Source organism: Heloderma suspectum, chromosome 5, assembly GCF_057233095.1.
Source record: "Heloderma suspectum isolate Gila_16-S chromosome 5, 16-S_ref, whole genome shotgun sequence".
Taxonomy (NCBI): Eukaryota; Metazoa; Chordata; class Lepidosauria; order Squamata; family Helodermatidae; genus Heloderma; species Heloderma suspectum.
The window spans coordinates 181,905,775-181,925,900 of NC_139462.1; the positions used below are offsets into that span (position 1 = coordinate 181,905,775).

The 20,126-nt window shown below is 43.8% G+C and overlaps 1 protein-coding gene across 2 annotated transcripts in view; it reads right to left on the reverse strand.

Annotated features, from left to right (window-relative positions):
* SP4 (Sp4 transcription factor) overlaps window positions 1–12,565 on the reverse strand; it is a 28,757-nt gene extending 16,192 nt beyond the window's left edge. For both annotated transcript variants that reach the window (XM_084858598.1, XM_084858599.1), the window contains exons 1-3: window positions 12,090–12,565; window positions 11,434–11,525; window positions 9,548–11,084 (exon numbers count right to left, since the gene is read on the reverse strand). In XM_084858598.1, the coding sequence (XP_084714724.1) occupies window positions 9,548–11,084; window positions 11,434–11,525; window positions 12,090–12,096 (1,636 nt within the window). In that variant the 5' untranslated portion in view covers window positions 12,097–12,565. The remainder of the gene's footprint in view (window positions 1–9,547; window positions 11,085–11,433; window positions 11,526–12,089) is intronic.
* Between the last annotated feature and the right edge of the window lie 7,561 nt (window positions 12,566–20,126).

Consider the following 20,126-nt stretch of genomic DNA (forward strand, 5'->3'; position numbering starts at 1 on the left):
CCACAGAAGGCAGATCCTGGATCCAACCCATTTTATTTCTCCAGCTACAAGTTTAAAACATGGGGACAAGCCTGATTTAGATAATTTAAGCTGAACACCAATAGTGAAAATAAGCAGTGATGGCAGCAGAAATCACACTTTATTATGGCAAGTCCAGTACTAGTAAGCAGTCTGCCTGGGCACACATTGTTACATGCTGAAAAGCAGCAGCCCTCAAAAGCGTCAACGAATGCAACTACATCATTTGAATGAGCTAGAGAAGTGCTCGGATTCAGTGAATAGCAGCAAAGTATTGTCTTTGAACCTATCTTATAGGATACACATTCAGTCTGGTTTGGCAAAACACAATTAAGCTTTATTTGTAAGCTCAGAACTTTCATAGATATTGTAGCCAGTTCAATTAGTAGTATATGGAGTTTGGTACTACCAGTCTCTTTGACCAGCAAGGCTGATAGCTGCAGAGTAGTTGCATGGGGGTAGATTTAGATCAGGAAAACAGAATGGGGGAAGGGTCCAACCCCTCCCTCCAGATTAAACACTGATAGCCTGTGTAAGCTGTAGCCTGATCCTCAGAAATTATGTATGTAATGCTACAACAAACTGTTTCGTCTCTAAAGGTGCCACAGAATTTGCTCAGTTTCTTCTGCTACAGACTAACATTTATCTTCAGTTAAAAAAAACTGAAAAGGAAGGGAAGACTTGAGGGTAAGCATTTGTGCCACCCCAAAGCTAAAAAACACTTCCCCTGCATTTTTAGCAAGGATAATATTGACTATGTACTCCCAAATTCTACTTCTCGTTGTTCATTAGCACTAATGAAGACAGGAAACCTTTCAGCATCAACTACACATTACATGCTAAAGGCATGTAAGCAACCCCAATCATGGTTTTATAAAAAGCAAAGTTGCATCAGGAAGGGGGAATTTAGAGAGAATAAGCAGAGACAAAAGGCTGCTTAACTACACCACTTCTCATTTCTATTTTAGTTTAATCCCAATGTTCAAAATCTATCACTGCCAAGGCGGAGAGTGGGTTGACCACCACCTCCCTGCCCCACTACTTTTCTGTTCCAACATTCTCCCTCCTAAAGGTGCTTTTCTTTTTCAAAACCAGCATTCCGGCTCTCAAATGCAGCAGCATATAACATTTAGTTAGCTCCTTAGTGTGCTCAGTCTGAGGAAGTCATTTCCACTATTGTCATCTGAACTGACACATGAAATAAGTAGGTACCATACTTTTGGCTTCAACTTGTGATAGGTTGAATCAGAGCAGATTCACATGACCATTATGAAATGGAAGAAGAGCCATATGGTGACTCTTCTCAATATGTGGGCAGCAAAATGTTCATGCAAATAAGCCATCAGTACTGGCTACAAGACAGGCAACTAGGCAAACAAGTGTGTGTGTGTGTGTGTGTGTGTGTGAATTCTTACACAAAGCAGAAGTTTAATTTCAAAGTAACTTAGCCCATATTTAATTTAAATAGAAGAAACAAGCTTCCTAAATAACTTGTTTAAATTTGTATTGCTCAGCCTTCCCCAACCTGGTGCTGTCCAGATGTGTTGGAGTACTAGAGATGTGAGAGCCTGAAAAGAAATTGGGGAAAAAACAGGGTTTTTCCAAGAACTGTTTTTTCAAGAACTGTTTTTTCCCCAAAATTGGAAAAATGGAACAGCCTTAAGTTATGATTTTCTTTTAGAATTTAAGAGAAGTTGTTTATATATTGTTATCCAACCTTTACTCCCCCCAAATGATTTCTAAAAACTATGTAAAAAGAAGAATTTCATAGAAAGACTAAAGATGTGAAGTGTCTGGAAATGATAAAGCCATAGGGGAAAATGTTATTCTCAGCATAGTTATTTCTTCCATTCCTTATTAAAATTACTATTCTAATGTATGCTTTACTGACAGAAATTTAGTGATGCTCCAAGTCATGTTCAGTTTCCCAACATGTGAGTAATGTTCTCCCAACATTATGGAAGGAAATGCATTCTTGACAGTTTGGGTTTTGTTCACAGAAAATCCTGTGTTTCTGGGCTTGTTCTGGTTAGATGCTATAGCAGTCAATTAATGTAGTACTAATCTAAAACCCACATGTGAAAAAACACACTGTAGGTTATCCTGCTACTGTGACCAGATGTGACAAATGGCCTACCCCACCTATGTTTCTTTTTTAAAAATTAACTTTGCAGCTTGGGTCTATGGAATTCACTACCAAAGTTTTTAATAAAGGTCTCAATTAGACCTCACTGCTAGGAAATACTGCCTCAGCTATAAAAGTGTTAACTGATGCCACCAGAACAAACAGGAACAGGTTTAGGAAGTTCCCTAAACTTCCTCAGAACCAGGAATAGATGAAGCACACCAGTCTTCCTCTGCCTTGAGTTCTTCCTGCATCTTCTGGCTTCTAGGATGATTCAGATGTTTCAAGGACTACTTGCTGAAGTTCCCTCTGGTCAGACATAAGATAGGAACCTAAAATATGTTATGTATTACTTGGTGTGCTCATAAAATTATCATGTTTGGTATATTAAAAGCTACTTTATTTTTCTAAAGCAGGCTTGCCCAACCTGGTGCCCTCCAGATATCTGACTACAACACCCATCATTCCTGACCATTGGTCATGCTGCCTGAGACTGATGGGACCTGCAGTCCAAAATATCTGTAGGGCACCAGGTTAGCCAGCTGTCCTAAAGCAAAAAAGTTTAGAGCTGCAAAGAACGGTAAATAAATAATATTTTCCCCCAAAATGTGTTTTCCGAAAAAAGTTTTTTCCATGGATTCAAAATTTCTGAAAATTTTACATCTTTAACTACAACTCCCATCATTCCCAGCCAGCATGCCCATAAGGTGTGGGGCTATAACTTTGAGCCTTATCTCCATCAGCAATTCTATTAATTTTCTGAAGTTCCACACGTCAAACACAGGAATAGGTCATAGCTAGACAGGTTTGACTGTATCAATTTCTGAAACAGAATGCACCAACTATGCTGAACAGAACATGGGAATTAACCATATCTTTCAGCTAGTTCTCTTCAGTTTCAAAAAATGTCTGGTTGAAGACTGAAGTTCATAAGGAGGTGATTTTGGATCTCTTCCAATCAACTAATTTGAGTAGCTTGAGTCACCACTCAACCAAGCATAATTAGCCCTTTTATTAGAATGTGTAATATGGCATTGCAGGCTGAACAGGGGATGAAAGAATATAGAATAAGCAAGTGCCTATGTGAGCTATAAATTTCAAAATGCAATGAGAGATCAGCTAGTTTTAGGCCTGGTCTATACATGCAAAAGAATGAGATGGTTGAATTATAAAGGGGTAAGAGTAGACTGTCACTTCAGACTGCAGTTGGTGATACTTAATTTGGTTTTGTTAATGCTGCCTATGTAAAAACAACAACATATTCCTCACAAGTTGAAAACTAGCATGTTATGCAGAAAAGTTCTAATCCAGCCTTCTCTCTGTTGTTCTAGCTTCCTACTTATGTGGAGGTTTTTGTTGTTGTTGCTTTAGATGGGGGAGCATTAAAATGTCCTTATGTATTAAAAGAAATGTTCTATAAAGTTCTATAGTATTAGTATATGATAGCAAAAAAAGATCAAAGATATACCTAACATTAGCAATGCTTCTTCGAAATGTGGGGAGAAAACAATGTAAACTACCTTTATGCAGGGTGAACCTGTAAAAAAATTCTTAGTTCCTGGGGAAAAGTTATAGCCAGCTTAAACAGATTAGATATCCTATACCTATGAACTCTATGTACATATTCCTTGGATATCTTAATGGTGTCAGAAATGAGTATGTGAAATTGGTAGAAAATCTTTTAACAGTGCAGAATTAGTCAGATGACCTAATGGATGCTGCTAAATGGAGATTAGTCTAAATTCATTCTTCCAAGGAATGGATTGATAAAATATGGTTCATTTCCTCAATGGCTGGATTACAATTTGCTCATCCCTACTTAAAGGTAGAGAAACACAAAAATTTGTACTATTTACTTATTATATGAAACAATATAATTTGGACTAATACAGAGCTTCTGCATTATGAGTAAACATTACTGATGAATGCTCCATATTGTTATAGATATCTTGTTTAATATGGAAGTAGGAAGATACAGAAGTACTTTGGCTATTAGTTTAGGATTACTTATGTATGCCTCTGTTTTATTTTGTATTTGTGATGTTTTTTGTGTGTGGTTTTCTATGATTATGTGTGCATGCATGCACATGCGCATATATGGTTTTACATCTATACATTTTCTCTGTACATCTTGTGTATAGCTCCCACTTCATACATTGGGAAGACACTCACTATTTGCTAACTGCTATGGTGCACAATTATGGTAGATCAAAGGCTCCAGAAAGAGTAAACTAAGGGATGTGATTGAGAAGAAGATATTTTGCTACAATGTGAACAGTTGATGTTCCGTGAGATATCAAATCAATACAACCATTAACTTAAGGGGAGGATAAACTGAGAAGTCTGTTCTCACAGGTTTTTCAACTATAACTGTGAGGCAAGCTAGACATGGCAGGAGCAGAATGTGGGTTACTGTCACACTCCTATAAAACATTAGTGAGGATGTTTAGCGCTGAAGTTGTTGAACCTTTTCGCTATCCCATGCATTCCCCCTCAAAATTGCTTCTTCCCATTTTCCTCTCAGTGGAAGTTCCAGCCCCATTAGAAGAAAAACATCTGGGCAGAGGAAAGGATTCAACCACCACTACCACTCAGCCTTCAACCCTCTATAGGAATTTAACAAGATCGCAATCTGACAGGTTGCAGAAGGGTAACGTAGGTCACAGAGCCTTAACTGAATTGAGCCTGAGCTCAAGGGGCAAGCTCCTCTATATGAAAGATGCTACAAAACAGAGCAAGCAATTAAGATGCAACAATAAACCACTCCATGAGCTTTGTGCTCATGCACTTCCTCCTTCCCATGTTCCTCCCTCATGGTGATTAGAAAGTTCCAAACCATGGTTTGTAAACAAACTGTGGCTTGTTAGATTCGACAAAACCAACCAACGATGGTTGCCACCAATGATGTGGGTAGGGATGTACGAAAGGCACTTACCTTTCACAGATTATGTTTATGGTTGGGGGGGAGGAGTTCTGTCCCTCCCCTCGGAATCCTCGCCAGGGGGGGGAGGCGCTCTGTTCCCCCCCCCCCCCGAATCCTGGCCGGCCGGCTGTCCTTCGCAGCGATTCTGCGGAGCCGCCGGCCGGCTCTGCCAGCAGCCGGACATCCGGCTGCTGGCTAGCAGGGACGCAAATGGCAGCGGCCGTAGCCGCTGCTGTTTGCGTCCCTGCAGTCAGCCGTGATAGGCTACGTAAATGTTTACATAGCCTATCACGGCTGACTTAAAAAAACAACCAAAAACGCATGTACGCAAATGGCGGCGGCCACGGCCATTTGCGTTCCTTATTTTGGCACGTCTTAGACAGCGAAAATAAGGGGAACGCAAATAGCATAGATGCTACGCTATTTGCGTTCCCCTTATTTTTGCCGTCTTTGTCTACGTAAATGTTTACGTAGACTAAGACGTGCCAAAATAAGGAATGCAAATGGCGGCGGCCCTGGCCGCCATTTGCGTACGCGCATTTTGTTTTTTTTAAAAAAAGTCAGCCGTGATAGGCTACGTAAACTTTTTTTTTAAACTGGAAATGGTGGCAGCGGCAGCCGGTCGGAAGACCAGCTGCCGGAGCTGCACTGCCGCCGGAGCCACCGCCGGCAGGAAGATCCGCCCAAGGTAAGTCTCGTCCCGGGGGGTGGGGGGGTGGCAGGCTGTTCCGCCACCGATTTTGGGGGGCCGAATGCGCTGGCATTCGGCCTCCCCGAGATCCGTGGCGGAATTTTCATACATCCCTACATGTGGGTTTTCTGGAAAAATTTCCGAAGCGAATTAGGGTCATTTGCAGAGGAAACAATTCAATTTACATCAGAATATGTTCTGATGCCCTAGAACAGGAGCAGGCAACTTGTGGCCTTCCAGACATTTTGGCTTACAACTCCCATCATTCCTCACCATTGCTATGCTGGCTAGAACTGAAGAGAGGAGTAGTCCTCCAGATGTTTTGGCCTACAAGTTGCCCGCTCCTGCCCTGGCGAGATCTAATTTAGTATGTTTATTTTACTTGTATTTTAGTAAACAAAACTTTTAAATGTACCCCCATTTAAATGTTTTGTCCCAATACATCACAAGTATTTGACCTGCAATATCTGAGGGGAAAAAATTAAGCACACTTATGGGATGTAACTATTATATGATGTAGAAATTTTTATTGAAATACTTGTAAAAATTTAGACAATAGCATGTACTTCCCTTACAATGTTTACATTTATTTTTTTCCTTAAGAGGTGCTGAAAACACTAATTAAACTTAGCAACCCAAAGAAATATGCATGATATGGTAACAACAACTCTTCTGTTTCAACAGAGTTCAACTCCCTTCCATTACGGTTATTGGGGCAACTTCAATTTCAGTGTCATTATTTATTAGTTCAATTTCACTCTGAGACATGTATGTATTTCAACGATATATGTATTCTCTCACATACTTGCTAAGGATAATCACCTGAAAAATATTAATTGCAACTTCGAAACTGCCAAGCTTGCCTAATAATGTATTTACAATTGGCATACATTCATTTTATTGACCATGGTATCCTTCTGGATTGACTCTGTGGGATGGGTATCAGAGGCACTATGTTACAGTGGTTCCGGTCCTACCTATGGGGCAGACTTCATAGAGTAACTCTGGGTAACTATTCTTCGGCCCCTTGGCAATTGAGCTATTGGGTGCCACAGGGCACCCTCTTGTCCCCAATGTTGCTTAATGTCTATATGAAGCCGCGGGGAGTGCTCATTTGGAGATAAATGCCATCAGTATGCTGATGGCATGCGGCTCTATCTCCCTGTGACAACTGAATCAGGAGAGGCTGTGCAAGTCCTGGATCAGTGTCTAAACTCAGTAATGTGCTGGATGAGGGCCAATAAACTGAAGCTGAATCCTGGCAAGATGGAAGCCCTGTGCGTGAGCAGTTCCCGGGTCCAGGAGATAGGCTCATTGCCTGTTCTGGATGGGGTTGCACTCCCTCTGAAAGATCAAGTCCGTAGTCTGGGGGCACTCCTAGATCCATCATTGTCGCTGGAGGCCCAAGTAGTCACGGCAGCTCGGAGTGCCTTTTACCAGCTTTGGCTGGTTCGCCAGCTACAGCCTCTCCTGGACAGAGTGGTGGACTGACCATGGTGGTACAGGCATTAGTAACCTCAAGACTGGATTACTGCAATGTGCTCTATGTGGGGCTGCCCTTATGGCTGGTCCGGAAGCTGGAGGTAGTGCAGGATGCTGCAGCTTGGCTGTTGTCGGCAGCTGCCCCTTTTCAGAATGTAACTCCTTTGCTGAAGGAACTGCACTGGCTGCCTTCGCTGGCGGGCCAGGTTTAAGGTATTTGTAAGGTAAAGGTAACCCCAACCAGTCGTGTCCGACTCTAGGGTGCGGTGCTCATCCCCATTTCTAAGCCAAAGAGCCAGCGCTGTCCGAAGACACTTCCGTGGTCATGTGGCCGGCCTGACTGAACACCGAGGTGCACGGAACGCTGTTACCTTTCCCGCCAAGGCGGTACCTATTTATCTACTTGCAATTTCTTGCTTTCGAACTGCTAGGTTGGCAGAAGCTGGGACTGAAGACGGGAGCTCACTCTGTCACGCAGCACTCGGGTCTCGAACTGCTGACCTGCCAACCTTCCAGTCTGCAGTTCAGCGTCTTAACCACTAAGCCACCGCGGCCCCTACAAGTATTAGTACTCGTGTACAAAGCCCTAAACAACTTGGGACCAGGGTACCTGAGAGAGCGCCTTCTTTACCAACCTGCCCGGTCACTGAGGTCATCGGAGGGCTTGCTCCTGGTGGTTCCACATGAACCTATGGACCGGTTGGAGTCCATCAGGAAGAGAGCCTTCAGCGTAGTGGCCCCCTTCCTGTGGAATTCCCTGCCTTTGGAGGTCAGGCAGGCGCCAACGTTGTGTTGCTTTTGGCACCTCCTGAAGATGTTATTCCGATATTATCCCCAAGTAACCAGCCATGGTTTATGATGTTCATCCGTTCTTTTAAAATGTTTTAATTACGGGATTTCATTCTTTTATCTTGCTGTTCACCACTTCGAAATCTTTGATGACGAGCGGTATATAAATATTGTAAATAAATAAATGAATAATTTTTTTTATTGATAAATGTATGAAGTGGAAAATTTTTGATGGAAAAATAACGCACTGAAAAATTTTCCAAATACTTTCCATTTCAGAAAATGTTCTGTCCCATATCACTGGTTGCCACTTAACTTCAGAGGTTATTTTTATTACCGCATGTGAAAGAGGAGGAAGGCAAGGAAGGAGTGAGCATCTAAATGCCCTTAGAGAGAAACAGTATTTTGAGCTTCATTCCAGCTCACACTCTGAAAACAAGTGCTAATTTTATGTCAACCAGATGTATTCCTTTACATAAGGTAAGATACATTTTCTACAAATACTTCTTTATGATCTACACTGCAGGTAAAGGAAAACATCCTTTTCCATACGTTTTTGATCTTCATACATTTACCACCTTAGAAATGGGACCCAACCATTATTCAATGTATCCCATTTCTACAGAGGGTTCCTTAATTTTAATCATCTCTCATTAACTATTAGAATTAGTCTTCATTAGGCCTTCTTTTTTAGTAACAGTATTCTACCAAGTTACAGTAGCAACAATCTTTCACACAAGTTATACCATGTCCAAGTTACACCATATCAAACTAATTTTGACAAGACTGTCTTTCAGCATGTGGGTTTTGCAACTTTTAAAGTATTTTATGTTTTGTTCCTGCAGGTTTTAAGAAGTCTGCAACTTCTCCTTAAGATAATCAAATTAATCATCATACAATTTCAGGGTTCTGAACAGAATTAGAACAGCATTAGATAAAAACATACTCCATATATTAATTCAGACAGCACTTTATTAGATCACTGTTTAATTGTATGATATAATCATGTTCTAGGTTTGGGATTGAAATACCAGTAGCGACTTGAGTCAAGTAGTGACTTGAGTCAAGTTCTTATCTCTTCATCGATTCATAAGTAATAGCTAAAATCATGAGAAGTGTTAGTAAGTTACCAGCGGCACATTTTGGTGAAAGACATAACATAGACAGACACTTTACTGCAATGTTAACTTGTACCACTGTAATCTGTGAAGTGTTTCTATGATACTTAATAGCTGGAACCGTAAGGGTCACATGTGATGTTCTGCACACACATACACTGGGCCTTTCATTGCTCCCCCATTTTCACCATAGCCCTCTACACCACCCAAAGAGCCATTTTTGAAGGCCAGCATTCAGTGCAAGCAAAAAAGAACTGGAAGTTGCTGGGCAATGTTAAGATTTCGTGTACGTAATCTATTATTTTGTTTAAAAGGCTTAAAGGCAGATATACCCATATCTTAATTATATTTTTTATTACACTGATGCACTACTACCCCAATATACTATATAGATCACTTACCTGCAACACTTGTGATGGTGACTGGAACTCCTTGCACTTGAACACCTGCAGCACTCAAGTTGGCTACACTTACTGTTTGAAGATTAGGCACTGAAGCAATCTGAGCAGCATTTAGAGTTATTGGTGTGCCAGCAACAGCTACTGGTGCAATCTGAGCTATGGTACCACCACTTGAAGATACAGGGGTAATGGTTAGTTGCTGGGGTAACCCTGCATTTTGAACCTGGAGATTTGAAAGGCTTTGAAGATTTTGGACCTGCACTGTCTGCCAACTTATCTGCCCTGATGGAGTTAAAGTTGGTGCTCTTATAAGCACTTGAGTTGGACTCATTGCTTGTAGCTGCACATTTTGCAAAGACTGCTGCTGAATGGTTTGAATAGTTTGTCCTGACTGAAGCTGAAAAGACTGTGGAGAAATAGCCTGAATTATCTGCTGCTGTGGCTGTTGGATCTGTATCTGCTGTAGAATAGGCTGACCTACTATTTGCACCTGCTGCAGTGAATTTGACTGATCCTGCACATTTTGCAATCCATTAGACTGAAGCTGACTAGAGTTCTGAGCTTCTGTTTCTGATGTGGTTGTTTGAGTTTCTTCAGTAGTAGGCTCAGAACTGTTTGCTGTGCTTGCATACTGGCCTGTTTCTGCAGTGCTTACTAAAGTTTCACTGCTTGTTAGCGATGTGGAGGCAGTAGTTGTGCAAGTGGAAGAGGAAGGAGAATCTGGCATAGTACTAGCAGAAGGTGTTGTGACAGGCGTTGATAGCAGCTGATTTCCATTAGAAACTCCACTATCAGTGGACTGAGTAACCTGTCCCGAACTACCACCAGCAGCAACATTTATTACAGGTAATGCTAGAGTCACTCCCCCAATGTTTATAGGCAGTGATGTTACAACTTGTGCCTGAGTACCAGCAATAGGTAGCTGCAGTGGAATAGAAACACCAGGCCTAATCTGGACTGGCACTGTTTGATTTGCCAAGTTCTGAGCAATAATATTCCCCGAGGCTGTCCTATTTGTAGTTGTAATAATAGCTTGATTATTCCCTGCAGGGATGAGCTGAATTTGACCCTGTAAATCTTGCAGAGCTGTGGCATTAGCAGGATTTATCTGAATTTGTTGACCTTCCGTTGTCTGAATCTGTGGAATCACTTGGTACTGAACACTACCACCTGGATTCTGTACTTGTATGACTTGAAACTGTCCTGGAGTTACTCCAGAAGAATTGCTTGGCTTCGTTTTTGAAGGGGATGCATTTCCGTTGTTGCTGTTGGAGGGACTTGCTGCACTTGAAGCAACAGAAGATGCTTGTTGGACATTATTCTCTTTTGAAGCAGGAGCAGCAGCAGCAACAAGCTGCCAAGCATTTCCAGCAAGCTGAGTTGTTACTAATTCTAATTGTTGTGGTTGATTTTGAAGCTGCACCAAACCTTGACTTGGATCTATAATAATCTGTTGTCCAGTTGGTTGATTTTCACCAGGAGTCCCTATTTTGCTGCAAGTTGCTGCTAGCAGAGCCAGAGGTGAAGGTTGGGAATCCTAACAGAAACACAGTGCATGTTAGGAGATAAACAGGATAAGGCAGTAGCAGGAATATTAAAGATTGCTAGGAAACAAGACAGCTAAACGCATGGCCATGGATAACTTACCATCTAGTGTATTACCAGCTATCCAAAAGAATTAACTTTAAAGACATTCACTCCAACCAAGTTCTCTTCCTCTACCAAACCTTCCACAGGAATACAAGAAAACCTACCCCCTCCTTAAATATATCCTGGAAATAAAGATTTGAACCTGTTCGCTAAGGCACATAGCAATATCTCTTGAACTGAAAGTAGTTGAGCCAGTTTTTATATTGGCAACTCCCCCCTTTTTCTACATATTTTACCTGAGAGGCTCCAGTTTTGCTTTTCTTATTGTTGTTTTCAGCTTCAGGAGATTTTTCTCCCTCTGAGGCCATAGCTTCCTCCTTCTTTTGATCTGGAAAAAACCCCCAAACCCATTAAGCATAGTTATCCTCTTTTACCTGTACAAAAAGTAACCTATCAGAACATTCTCACAAGTCACTGTCCACATCAGTGTTGCAGAAAAGGGAGACCTAAGAAACGTGGTTTGAAACCCGGCCTATGGGGGCTGGCGAACGAACACCCAGAAAGGGGAGGTTTGATTGGTTTCTGGTCTCGGAGACTGTAAGCCGGAGAGGGGGAAATCCACCCACAACTCTCCTCCTCCTCCTGCCCCTAAAGCATCTACGGCTACTGAGTGGCCCAGGATGCTTTAGGGGCAGGAGGAGGGAGGCGCAAGGGAGGGAAAAATGGGAGGAAACAGAAACGAAGGAGGGATGGATGTGCACAGGAGGGAGGACTAGGAAAGAAAGAGGGAATGGAAGAGGGAGGAAAGGAGGAGGGACAGAGGGAGGGATGAACAGGGGAGAAAGAGGAGCTCCGAAGAGATGGGGAAGGCAGGGCGGGACGGCGCGCCCGGGCGGCAGAGGGGGCGGCGGGGGCGGGAACGAGGGGACGAAGGAAGGTGTGGGCTACGTACCGCTCATCCCGCATTAACACCCGCTGAGGCGCGGCTCGAGGAGGAGGGGAGGGACGGAGGGCGGGGTGCTGTGGGTAGCGGCGGGGAGAAGGCCGGTCGCTGCCGGAGCTGGGAGGAGCAGGTCGGCCTATTTTTCCACGAATGGCCGCCGCTGGGCTGTGGCGTAGCTGCCCGTCTCTCCGCCCGCTGCCGCCGCCTGCCTCAGCCCCGGCCCCTGATTGACAACTTGGAGCCAGAGGAAGGGGGGGGGAGTGAGGAGAGAGAGACCTGGGGATGGAGGAGGGCGGGGCCCTGCGAGGCCCAGGCTGACACCCACTGAGGAGGGAACCGAAGCTAGCAGCAGCGAGCCTGAAGGGAAGGAAGGGGCGGGGGAGCGGCAGGAGGGGAGCGAAGGCGGCGCGAGCTCCGCGTGAGCCAGGCCCTCGCCTCAAAACAGGCGGGCCGACCCACGGCAGAAGCCACAGCCGCGCGAGAAGGAAAGGGGGGGGGCGGCGAAACGGGGGCGTGGCCAGGGCGGCGCGAGGGAAGGAAAGAAGCCGACTAACTGCCGTTGTGGGTGATTTCCCTCCCTCCCTTGACAGCGAAAGGAAAGCGGAGGCGGGATCAAGGGCGGGGCGAAGGAGGACGACTTGCGTCCTGCGCCCGCCCCTCTCTCTGCCTGAAGAGCGTGCGGTTGAGCCGCTGATTGACAAGCCCCAGAGAACCAGGCAACGAATGAAACGGGAAGGCGAGAGAAGCGCGAACCAACTCGCGCGCCTGTAACTGGCAGCGCGGGAAGGATGCGATGCCGCAGGCGCTCCCCAGCCACTGGCGCCTCATCCTTTTGAAGGGAGGCCTCAAATTCCAATTGGCCGGGGCAGGCTTTGTAAAGCCAACCTTGGCCGCCTGTTTAGTGTCTCTGTGGAGCGGGGGCAGCTCTCCCCGCCAGCAGGATATATATCTCCAAATACAGGTTGTTGTTGTTGTTGTTGTTGTTGTTTTTATTACCGATTGGATTTAGCGGACGCACTGCGTGCCGGGATTTGTAGTATTGAATAGAGCCCGCGCGTGCGCAACGCAGGCCAGGTGCCACTGTAGTTCTGCTCTAATGAAGTCTCAGTGAGAACAGCGAAAGTTCTTGATGAAAGAGCTTCATCATTTGTCCGTAGTCTAGCAACAGGCTTGGCTAGTGTTCGAAGTGATCTCACTGTTTCTTGATTTATTGTGGAGGCTTTAAAAGTAAAGGATGTTATTTTTATTTTGGCAACTTTGGCTTTAGATGCCACTGGAAAACTAGTCTACACAGTGCAGCAGGGATGAGCAACTTGTGGCCCTCCAGATGTTTGACCCGCCGCAACTCCTATCATCCCTCACCACTGTCTATGCTGGCTAGGGCTGATGAGAGTTGTAGGCCAAATACCTGGAGGGCAACAAGTTGCCCAACCCTGCATTACAGGTTGGCTGTCTGAATTACTAAAATACCTGGAATATTCTCTCCATTCTCATATACCAGATGTGGCTAGATCCAAACCCTGAGGGAGCAGCAAAAATAAAATAAATTCAAACTGTACACTCATAGTAACTAATTACTAAAAATGGCAAAATATAAATGGTAGGGTTGCAGTTTAATAGAACCTGGCTGTCTCACTCAAAATAATCTCCGTAACTACAGAAAAGGCCTTCAGCAAGTTTGGAGTTGGGATTCTGGCCTTCATCTCTTTGGGTTCCATATAAACTAACGCCCTGTTCCTTCATTCCAGATCAAAATACCGAATATTGGGGGAGATCTGGTGGTTTAAAAAATCTGGAGTGCAGCTATGTGTGGTAGGGTTGTTGCCATCTCCCCCCCCCAAAAAAAAAACCGGTGGTAGGGGAGAGGGGGTCTTACAGCATAGCTCAAATATTCTGGGGCAGTCTGCAGTTTGGGCTATGGAGTTGTCACTATAGGAATTACAATCTGTTGTTTCCCTGGGTTTCTCTTTGGCAAAAGGCCTTTTTGAAGGCTGCTACTGACCTTTCTTGTCATTCTGCTACCTTATGCTTGGGCTGCCTGGAGATTAAAACCCTTGTCTGGGGTAAGGCTGGAGTGCTTAGTTTGTGGCTACAAACTCAGTTATTGCCCTGCTATTTTCTTTGGTGTAGATGCCTCTTAGAAGAAAGTGGCTGTGTGGCCTTCCTGTTAGCTTGCTTGTGCATTATGAGTGCAAGGGAATATAAAATGGTTAAGGTAATGTCATTGCCACCAATTTATGGTGTCTTCCATGTATGGCTAATATGGGAGACAATTGGTTTGCAAAGTTGTGATTAGTGGGTGGCAGCATTGCTGTGGGTATGCCTATATAGTATCTTGTTTCTATTATTTGTTTATTTATTTTTACTCTTTTCAGCCAAAAAAGGCTCACAGTGGTTTACAAAGATTAATAATTAGACAATCCCTGCCAGGCTTACAATTTCTATAGTTATCCTTGTGCTTTATTACTTTGATGCTGGAAGTGCATTTATTTTAAATTTATTTATTATTAAATTTATTAATCTCCCATCTGGCTGGTCACCCAGCCACTCTGGGCGATGTACAACATAAAATAAAACAGTTTAAAACAATAAAATTCTACAATAAAATCATTTTCTAAAATACCCTAACCCACCCCAAATGCCTGCCTGAACAACCACGTTTTTAATGCACGACGGAAGCTCATTAAAGAGGGGGCATGACGGAGGTCCCTAGGGAGGGAGTTCCACAGAGTGGGGGCCACCACAGAAAAGGCCCTCTCCCTCGTCCCCACCAGCCTAGCTGTCCTGGCTGATGGGACAGAGAGAAGGCCATCCGAGGCTCATCTTGTTAAGTGCATAGGATTGCGCTATGTTATAGTGGCATAGTGAGACTATGGGATCAGCTTGTAAAGTCAACACAATCTCAGACTGAAACAGTGACCCTTTATCAGACAGACTGAGTTAAGGTCTGCTTTTTTAAGTAAAAGAAGAAGCCAGGGGAAAATATCTGACTCAGCATTATGAATATAATGGCACAATAGGGCAGATATTGTATGTTATAATTGTGCGCTTCCTGTTAGAACCAAAAACTGGCAGGTCTTCACAAGTGCTGGGAGACCGAGACACACCACCCAGTATCTAATGAGGTTCATCCCCTGATCTCATCGGGATGATCCAGTACCTGTTCTATGCCCTGTGCCTACTTGAGCTCTGAAATATGCTTAGTCTTGAGTTCTGATTAGTAGTGTTAAAAATAAGCAAGCAAGAAGGATATTTATACTTCTTTGCCCAGTTCTGTGAAGGCCCAGAAAAAAATGGGGAAAACTCCGTTTTTGTCTGAGAACCATTTTTGTCCCCCTCTCCCCCCCCCCCCAAATTGGAAATTGAACAGCTTTGGATTAAAAAATATTTTCTTTTAGAATTTAAGACAAAGTGCTTATGTATTGTTACTCAGCCTTTACGCCCCCTAAAATGTTTTCTAAAACCTATGTAATAAGTCTTTTATAGAAAGACTAGAGATGTAAAATGTCTGGAAATAATGAAGCCATGGGGATTTATTTTTAATCCTCTCTGTAAAATTCCTAACTAGTTATTTCATTCCTTATTAAAATTGTTGCTCTAAAGTATATTTTACTGGTAGATTTTTATGCTCAGTTTTAGGGATGTACGAAAGTCACTTACCTGTGACGAAATTTGATTCGCGGTGGGAGGGAGGTGCTCCGTCCCTCCCCCCGAAATTCTGGCCAGGGGGGAGGCGCCCCGTCTCTCCCGCCGCGAATCCTGTCCTGCCGGGACTGCAAATGGTGGCGGCCGTAGCCGCCACAGTTTGTGTCCCTGCAGTCAGCCGTTATAGGCTACGTAAATGTTTACGTAGCCTATCATGGCTGAGTGGAAAAAAAACCAAAACCGCGCGTATGCAAATGGCGGCGCCCATGGGCGCCGCCATTTGCGTTCCTTATTTTGGCACGTCTAGTCTACGTAAACATTTATGTAGACTACGGCGAAAATAAGGGGAACGCAAATAGCGTAGCGTCTATGCTATTTGCGTTCCCCTTATTTTCGCCGTAGTCCACGTAAATGTTTACGTAGACTAGACGTGCCAAAATAAGGAACACAAATGGCGGCGCCCATGGGCGCCGCCATTTGCGTACGCACGGTTTGTTTTTTTTTAACTCAGCCGTGACAGGCTACGTAAACATTTACATAGCCTATCACGGTATTTTTTAAAAATCTAGCCGTGATAGGCTACATAAATCTTTACGTAGCCTATCACGTTTTTTTTTTTTAAACTTGGAAATGGTGGCGGCGGCAGCCGGTCAGAAGACCTGCCACCGCCGCTGAACCGCCGCTGGAGCTGCCGCCGCCAGGGAGATTCGCCCAAGGTAAGTCCCGTACCGGGGGGGGCGGGGGGGGCAGACCGTTTCGCCACCGATTTCGGGGGGCCGAATGCGCTGGCATTCGGCCTCCTCGAGATTCGTGGCGAAATTCTCTGACACCCCTAGTTTCTTAACTTGTGAGTGAAGTCACCATTGTGCATTCTTGACAGTAAGTGTTCGGTACATTAAATGTTAAAGTATAGTTTATTCTGACAATAATTACAAATTAACTGAGTTTTAAAAGTTTTAAAATATAATGATAATTTTATGAGCAAACCATAAGTTATGGTTTTAAATTATACATAAAATAGGAACAGAAGGGCTGCTTTATGTTCTTAAAGCAGCCCTCCCCAACTTGGTGCCCTTCAGATGTTTTGGACTATAATGCCCAGCATTCCTGACCATTGGTCATGCTGCCTGAGGCTGATGGGAGCTGAAGTCCAAAATACCTTCAGGTTGGGAAAGGCTGTATTAAAGCAACAAAGTGACTTTAGATCTGTAAATAATGCTAAAAAAAAGCTATTGCTTAATTTTCAGTTTTTCCCCAAATGACCATTTTTTCTCGAAAAAATCCCAGGGAAAAACCGTTTTTTCCCCATGGCCTCAAAATTTCCAGAAATTTTACATTGCTATTCTTACATGAGCTTTCTGAAAAGTTTTTCTAGGCTCTTAAGCCCTCTTCCCACCTTTTAGAAGTGTGTATAGACCCAATGTGTAGAAGAGAGAGCAGGTTCATGCCTAAATCCCCCCCCCCCGCCTGAACTTTGTGCATTTAGTGGAAGGCCTGGACAAAGTTGTATGTGTATAAGGTGGCTTTCAATGACCCAGTTTGCATGATCAAAACAACCCACGGTAGGATATGATGTGTATGGCATGTGCCAAGCGGATTTGCATATTCAACACCTGTCCATGGATTGGGTTGTGCAAACTTCAAGACGAGGCTGGACGGCCATCTGTCAGGGATGCTCTGACTTGGATTCCTGTACTGAGCAGGGGGTTGGACTTGATGGTCTTGTAGGCCCCTTCCAACCCTACTGTTCTATGATTGGGGGGGGGGGTGCGTGCGTGCAAGACTTAAATAACCCTCACATAATCCAACAATAGACCATGAATTATGCAAGGCTACGCACTCCACTGCCCGGGTTTGCATGACAACCCACTACTGGGCATTGAATATTCAAAATGGCTGCAAATGTGGGCTGTTCGATAGAGCTGGTTTACACAATGTGTGGTTGGGAACCCTGCTTTGTAAGGTTCCTGATCATGCAGAAGACCCTACTTGTATACAACCCTGTTCAGACTTACTCAATGTGGGTAAGTGGAAGTGGAGATAGTAGGTACAATCCCACTCCTCCATCCATGAGTTGGGCTTACAGACTTTTAAAGGTTTGAAGAGGGCTCTTGTCTTAAAGGAAGTGCCTTGCTTAGTGTTTCTGCATGTGTAACGAGAAAGCTGAAAATAAAGCAGTTGATTTCTGTATACACACACGCCCATCGCTAAGCTGATATAATTCTGTAATGCAGAAAGCAGGTGTGCTGCATGTGTTGTTCTTTTTTATTGATATTAGTTAATATGAATGTTTTGTTCGGTTGCAAACTAATATGGGTTATTTATAGCAATCATTTAGTATGCACTCTTTTTTAGGCAATCTGTGGATAATGATATCAGAACCTTGAGTTAAACTGGCTATATAAATCATGATTTAAATCGAGTGCACAGAAGGTAGATATCCAGATGTTTTGGACCTTAACTCCTAGAAGCCTCTGTCAGAATGACCAATGGTCAGAAATACTAGGAGTTGAAGTTCAAAACATCTGGAGATCTACTTTATGCCCACCCCTGATTTAAATTGCCTTGATCGAAATCGGTGTAGGCAGCTTGTGACCATCCAGATGTTTTGGCCTACAACTCCAACATCCCTCACAATTGGCTATGCTGGCTAGGGCTAATGGGAGTTGTAGGGCAAAACATCTGGGGAGCCACCCCTGACCTAAATCCACCCTGAAAAAATGGCTTTCTGTTACCCTTTACTGCAAATCAGACTGAGAGCAAGGGCAACTACTACTGAATGTTCCAACATTCTCTAACTCAGCCTTCCCCAACCTTGTGTCCTCCATATGTGTGTGTTGGACTACAGCTCCCAGAATCTGGGGGGATTTAGGGAGCTGTAGTCTTAACACATCTGGAGGGTGTCATGTTGAGTAAGGCTGTCCTAACTTAAACCTTATCTGAAGTATGATTACTGTAGCCATTTTTTCCTGGAAAGTTCTGTTGCCTTCTGTTGACTTCAACTGGTTATGCTTTTCCCAGCATGGAGAAATGGAAAACTGATTTGCTGAATTTTTGCCTGTAATGAATCTGTTAAAGGCACAAAAGTTCTAGCAGGGGGACAAAAGTGGCATCATATAGTGGTGAACCGCAGACTCTCAAATAAAGTATATTTTGTAGTGGAGGAAATTGCTGTGGTAATTACATTATTAAAATGGTGATAAACATGTAGGCTGCAATCCTGTACACACTTACTAGGGGGTAAGTTCCACCAAACACATTGAGTTTATTTCTGAGTAAACATGCAGATTGTACTTGCTAATCAGGTAGGCACTTCCCAATATGCCCTTTTGTGTGAAGGGGGAGTTATCCCATCATCATGTTTTGGATTCTTTTCAGTTTGTGGATCTCAAGGATGTGGACAGGTTATCTGGAGCAGTAAGGGCCACCACCTGTGTACTTGACCCTTGTCCTTCTTGGCTAATTAAATCAGCCAAAGTGGGGCTGATATCCTTGCTAAGGGAAGTGATTAATGCCTCTTTGTGGGAGGGGGTTGTTCTCTCTTGCTTAAAAGAGGAAGTAAGAAGTCCTTTATTAAAGAAATCTTGACCCAGGAGATCTAACAATAGGTCAGTCTCAAATCTTCCATTCTTGGCTAAGGTGATTGAGAAGATGGTGGTGTTACAACTCCAGATGCATCTGGTTGAAACTGATTATCTGGGTCCACTTCAATCAGGGTTTTGGCTGGGATATGAAGCTGAGACTGCTTTGGTTGCCTGGTGGATAATCGGGAATTGGAGGGTGGGGGGGAGTGCGACACTATTAGTTCTCTTCGAACCTTTCAGTACTGTTGATCATGGTATCCTCCTGGATTGTCTGGCAGGGCTGGGCCTTGGGTGTCATGATTCCAATCCTTCAAGCACACACACTCTGGCTATCTGACACAGGACACCCAAATCAGTGAGACTTCTTTATTGTAGGAACTCCATGGCAAAAGCTTACACCAAATCATATAGCTAATGGTCATTAACTTTGTATCTGTATAATTCCAGAACAGTCAAAAGCTAAAAATGACAACCATGACAGAGATCTGCGCAATGGGTTTCCCCGTTGAAATCTTGGTGGTTCAAAGCACAGGGAAAGGGGCTCAGGATTCAGAGGCCATCATATCCAGGCAATCGAAGACAAGGGCCAGTAACCTGAATGATTCCTGGGGTCAACCTCCGCAGGCAAAGACACAACTTTCTAAAAACAGCACAAAGAACTGGAATGATTCCTGGGGTCATTCTTTTCAGGCAATCAAAGGCATGCATTCTAGAAAAGGCCCAAACAAATCCACACACAGAGACTTCATCCAAACTAGAACCTCGTTGGGATCTCCGTGCTGCAAGGTCGAGGCCTATTAAGACCAGGAGTAAATCC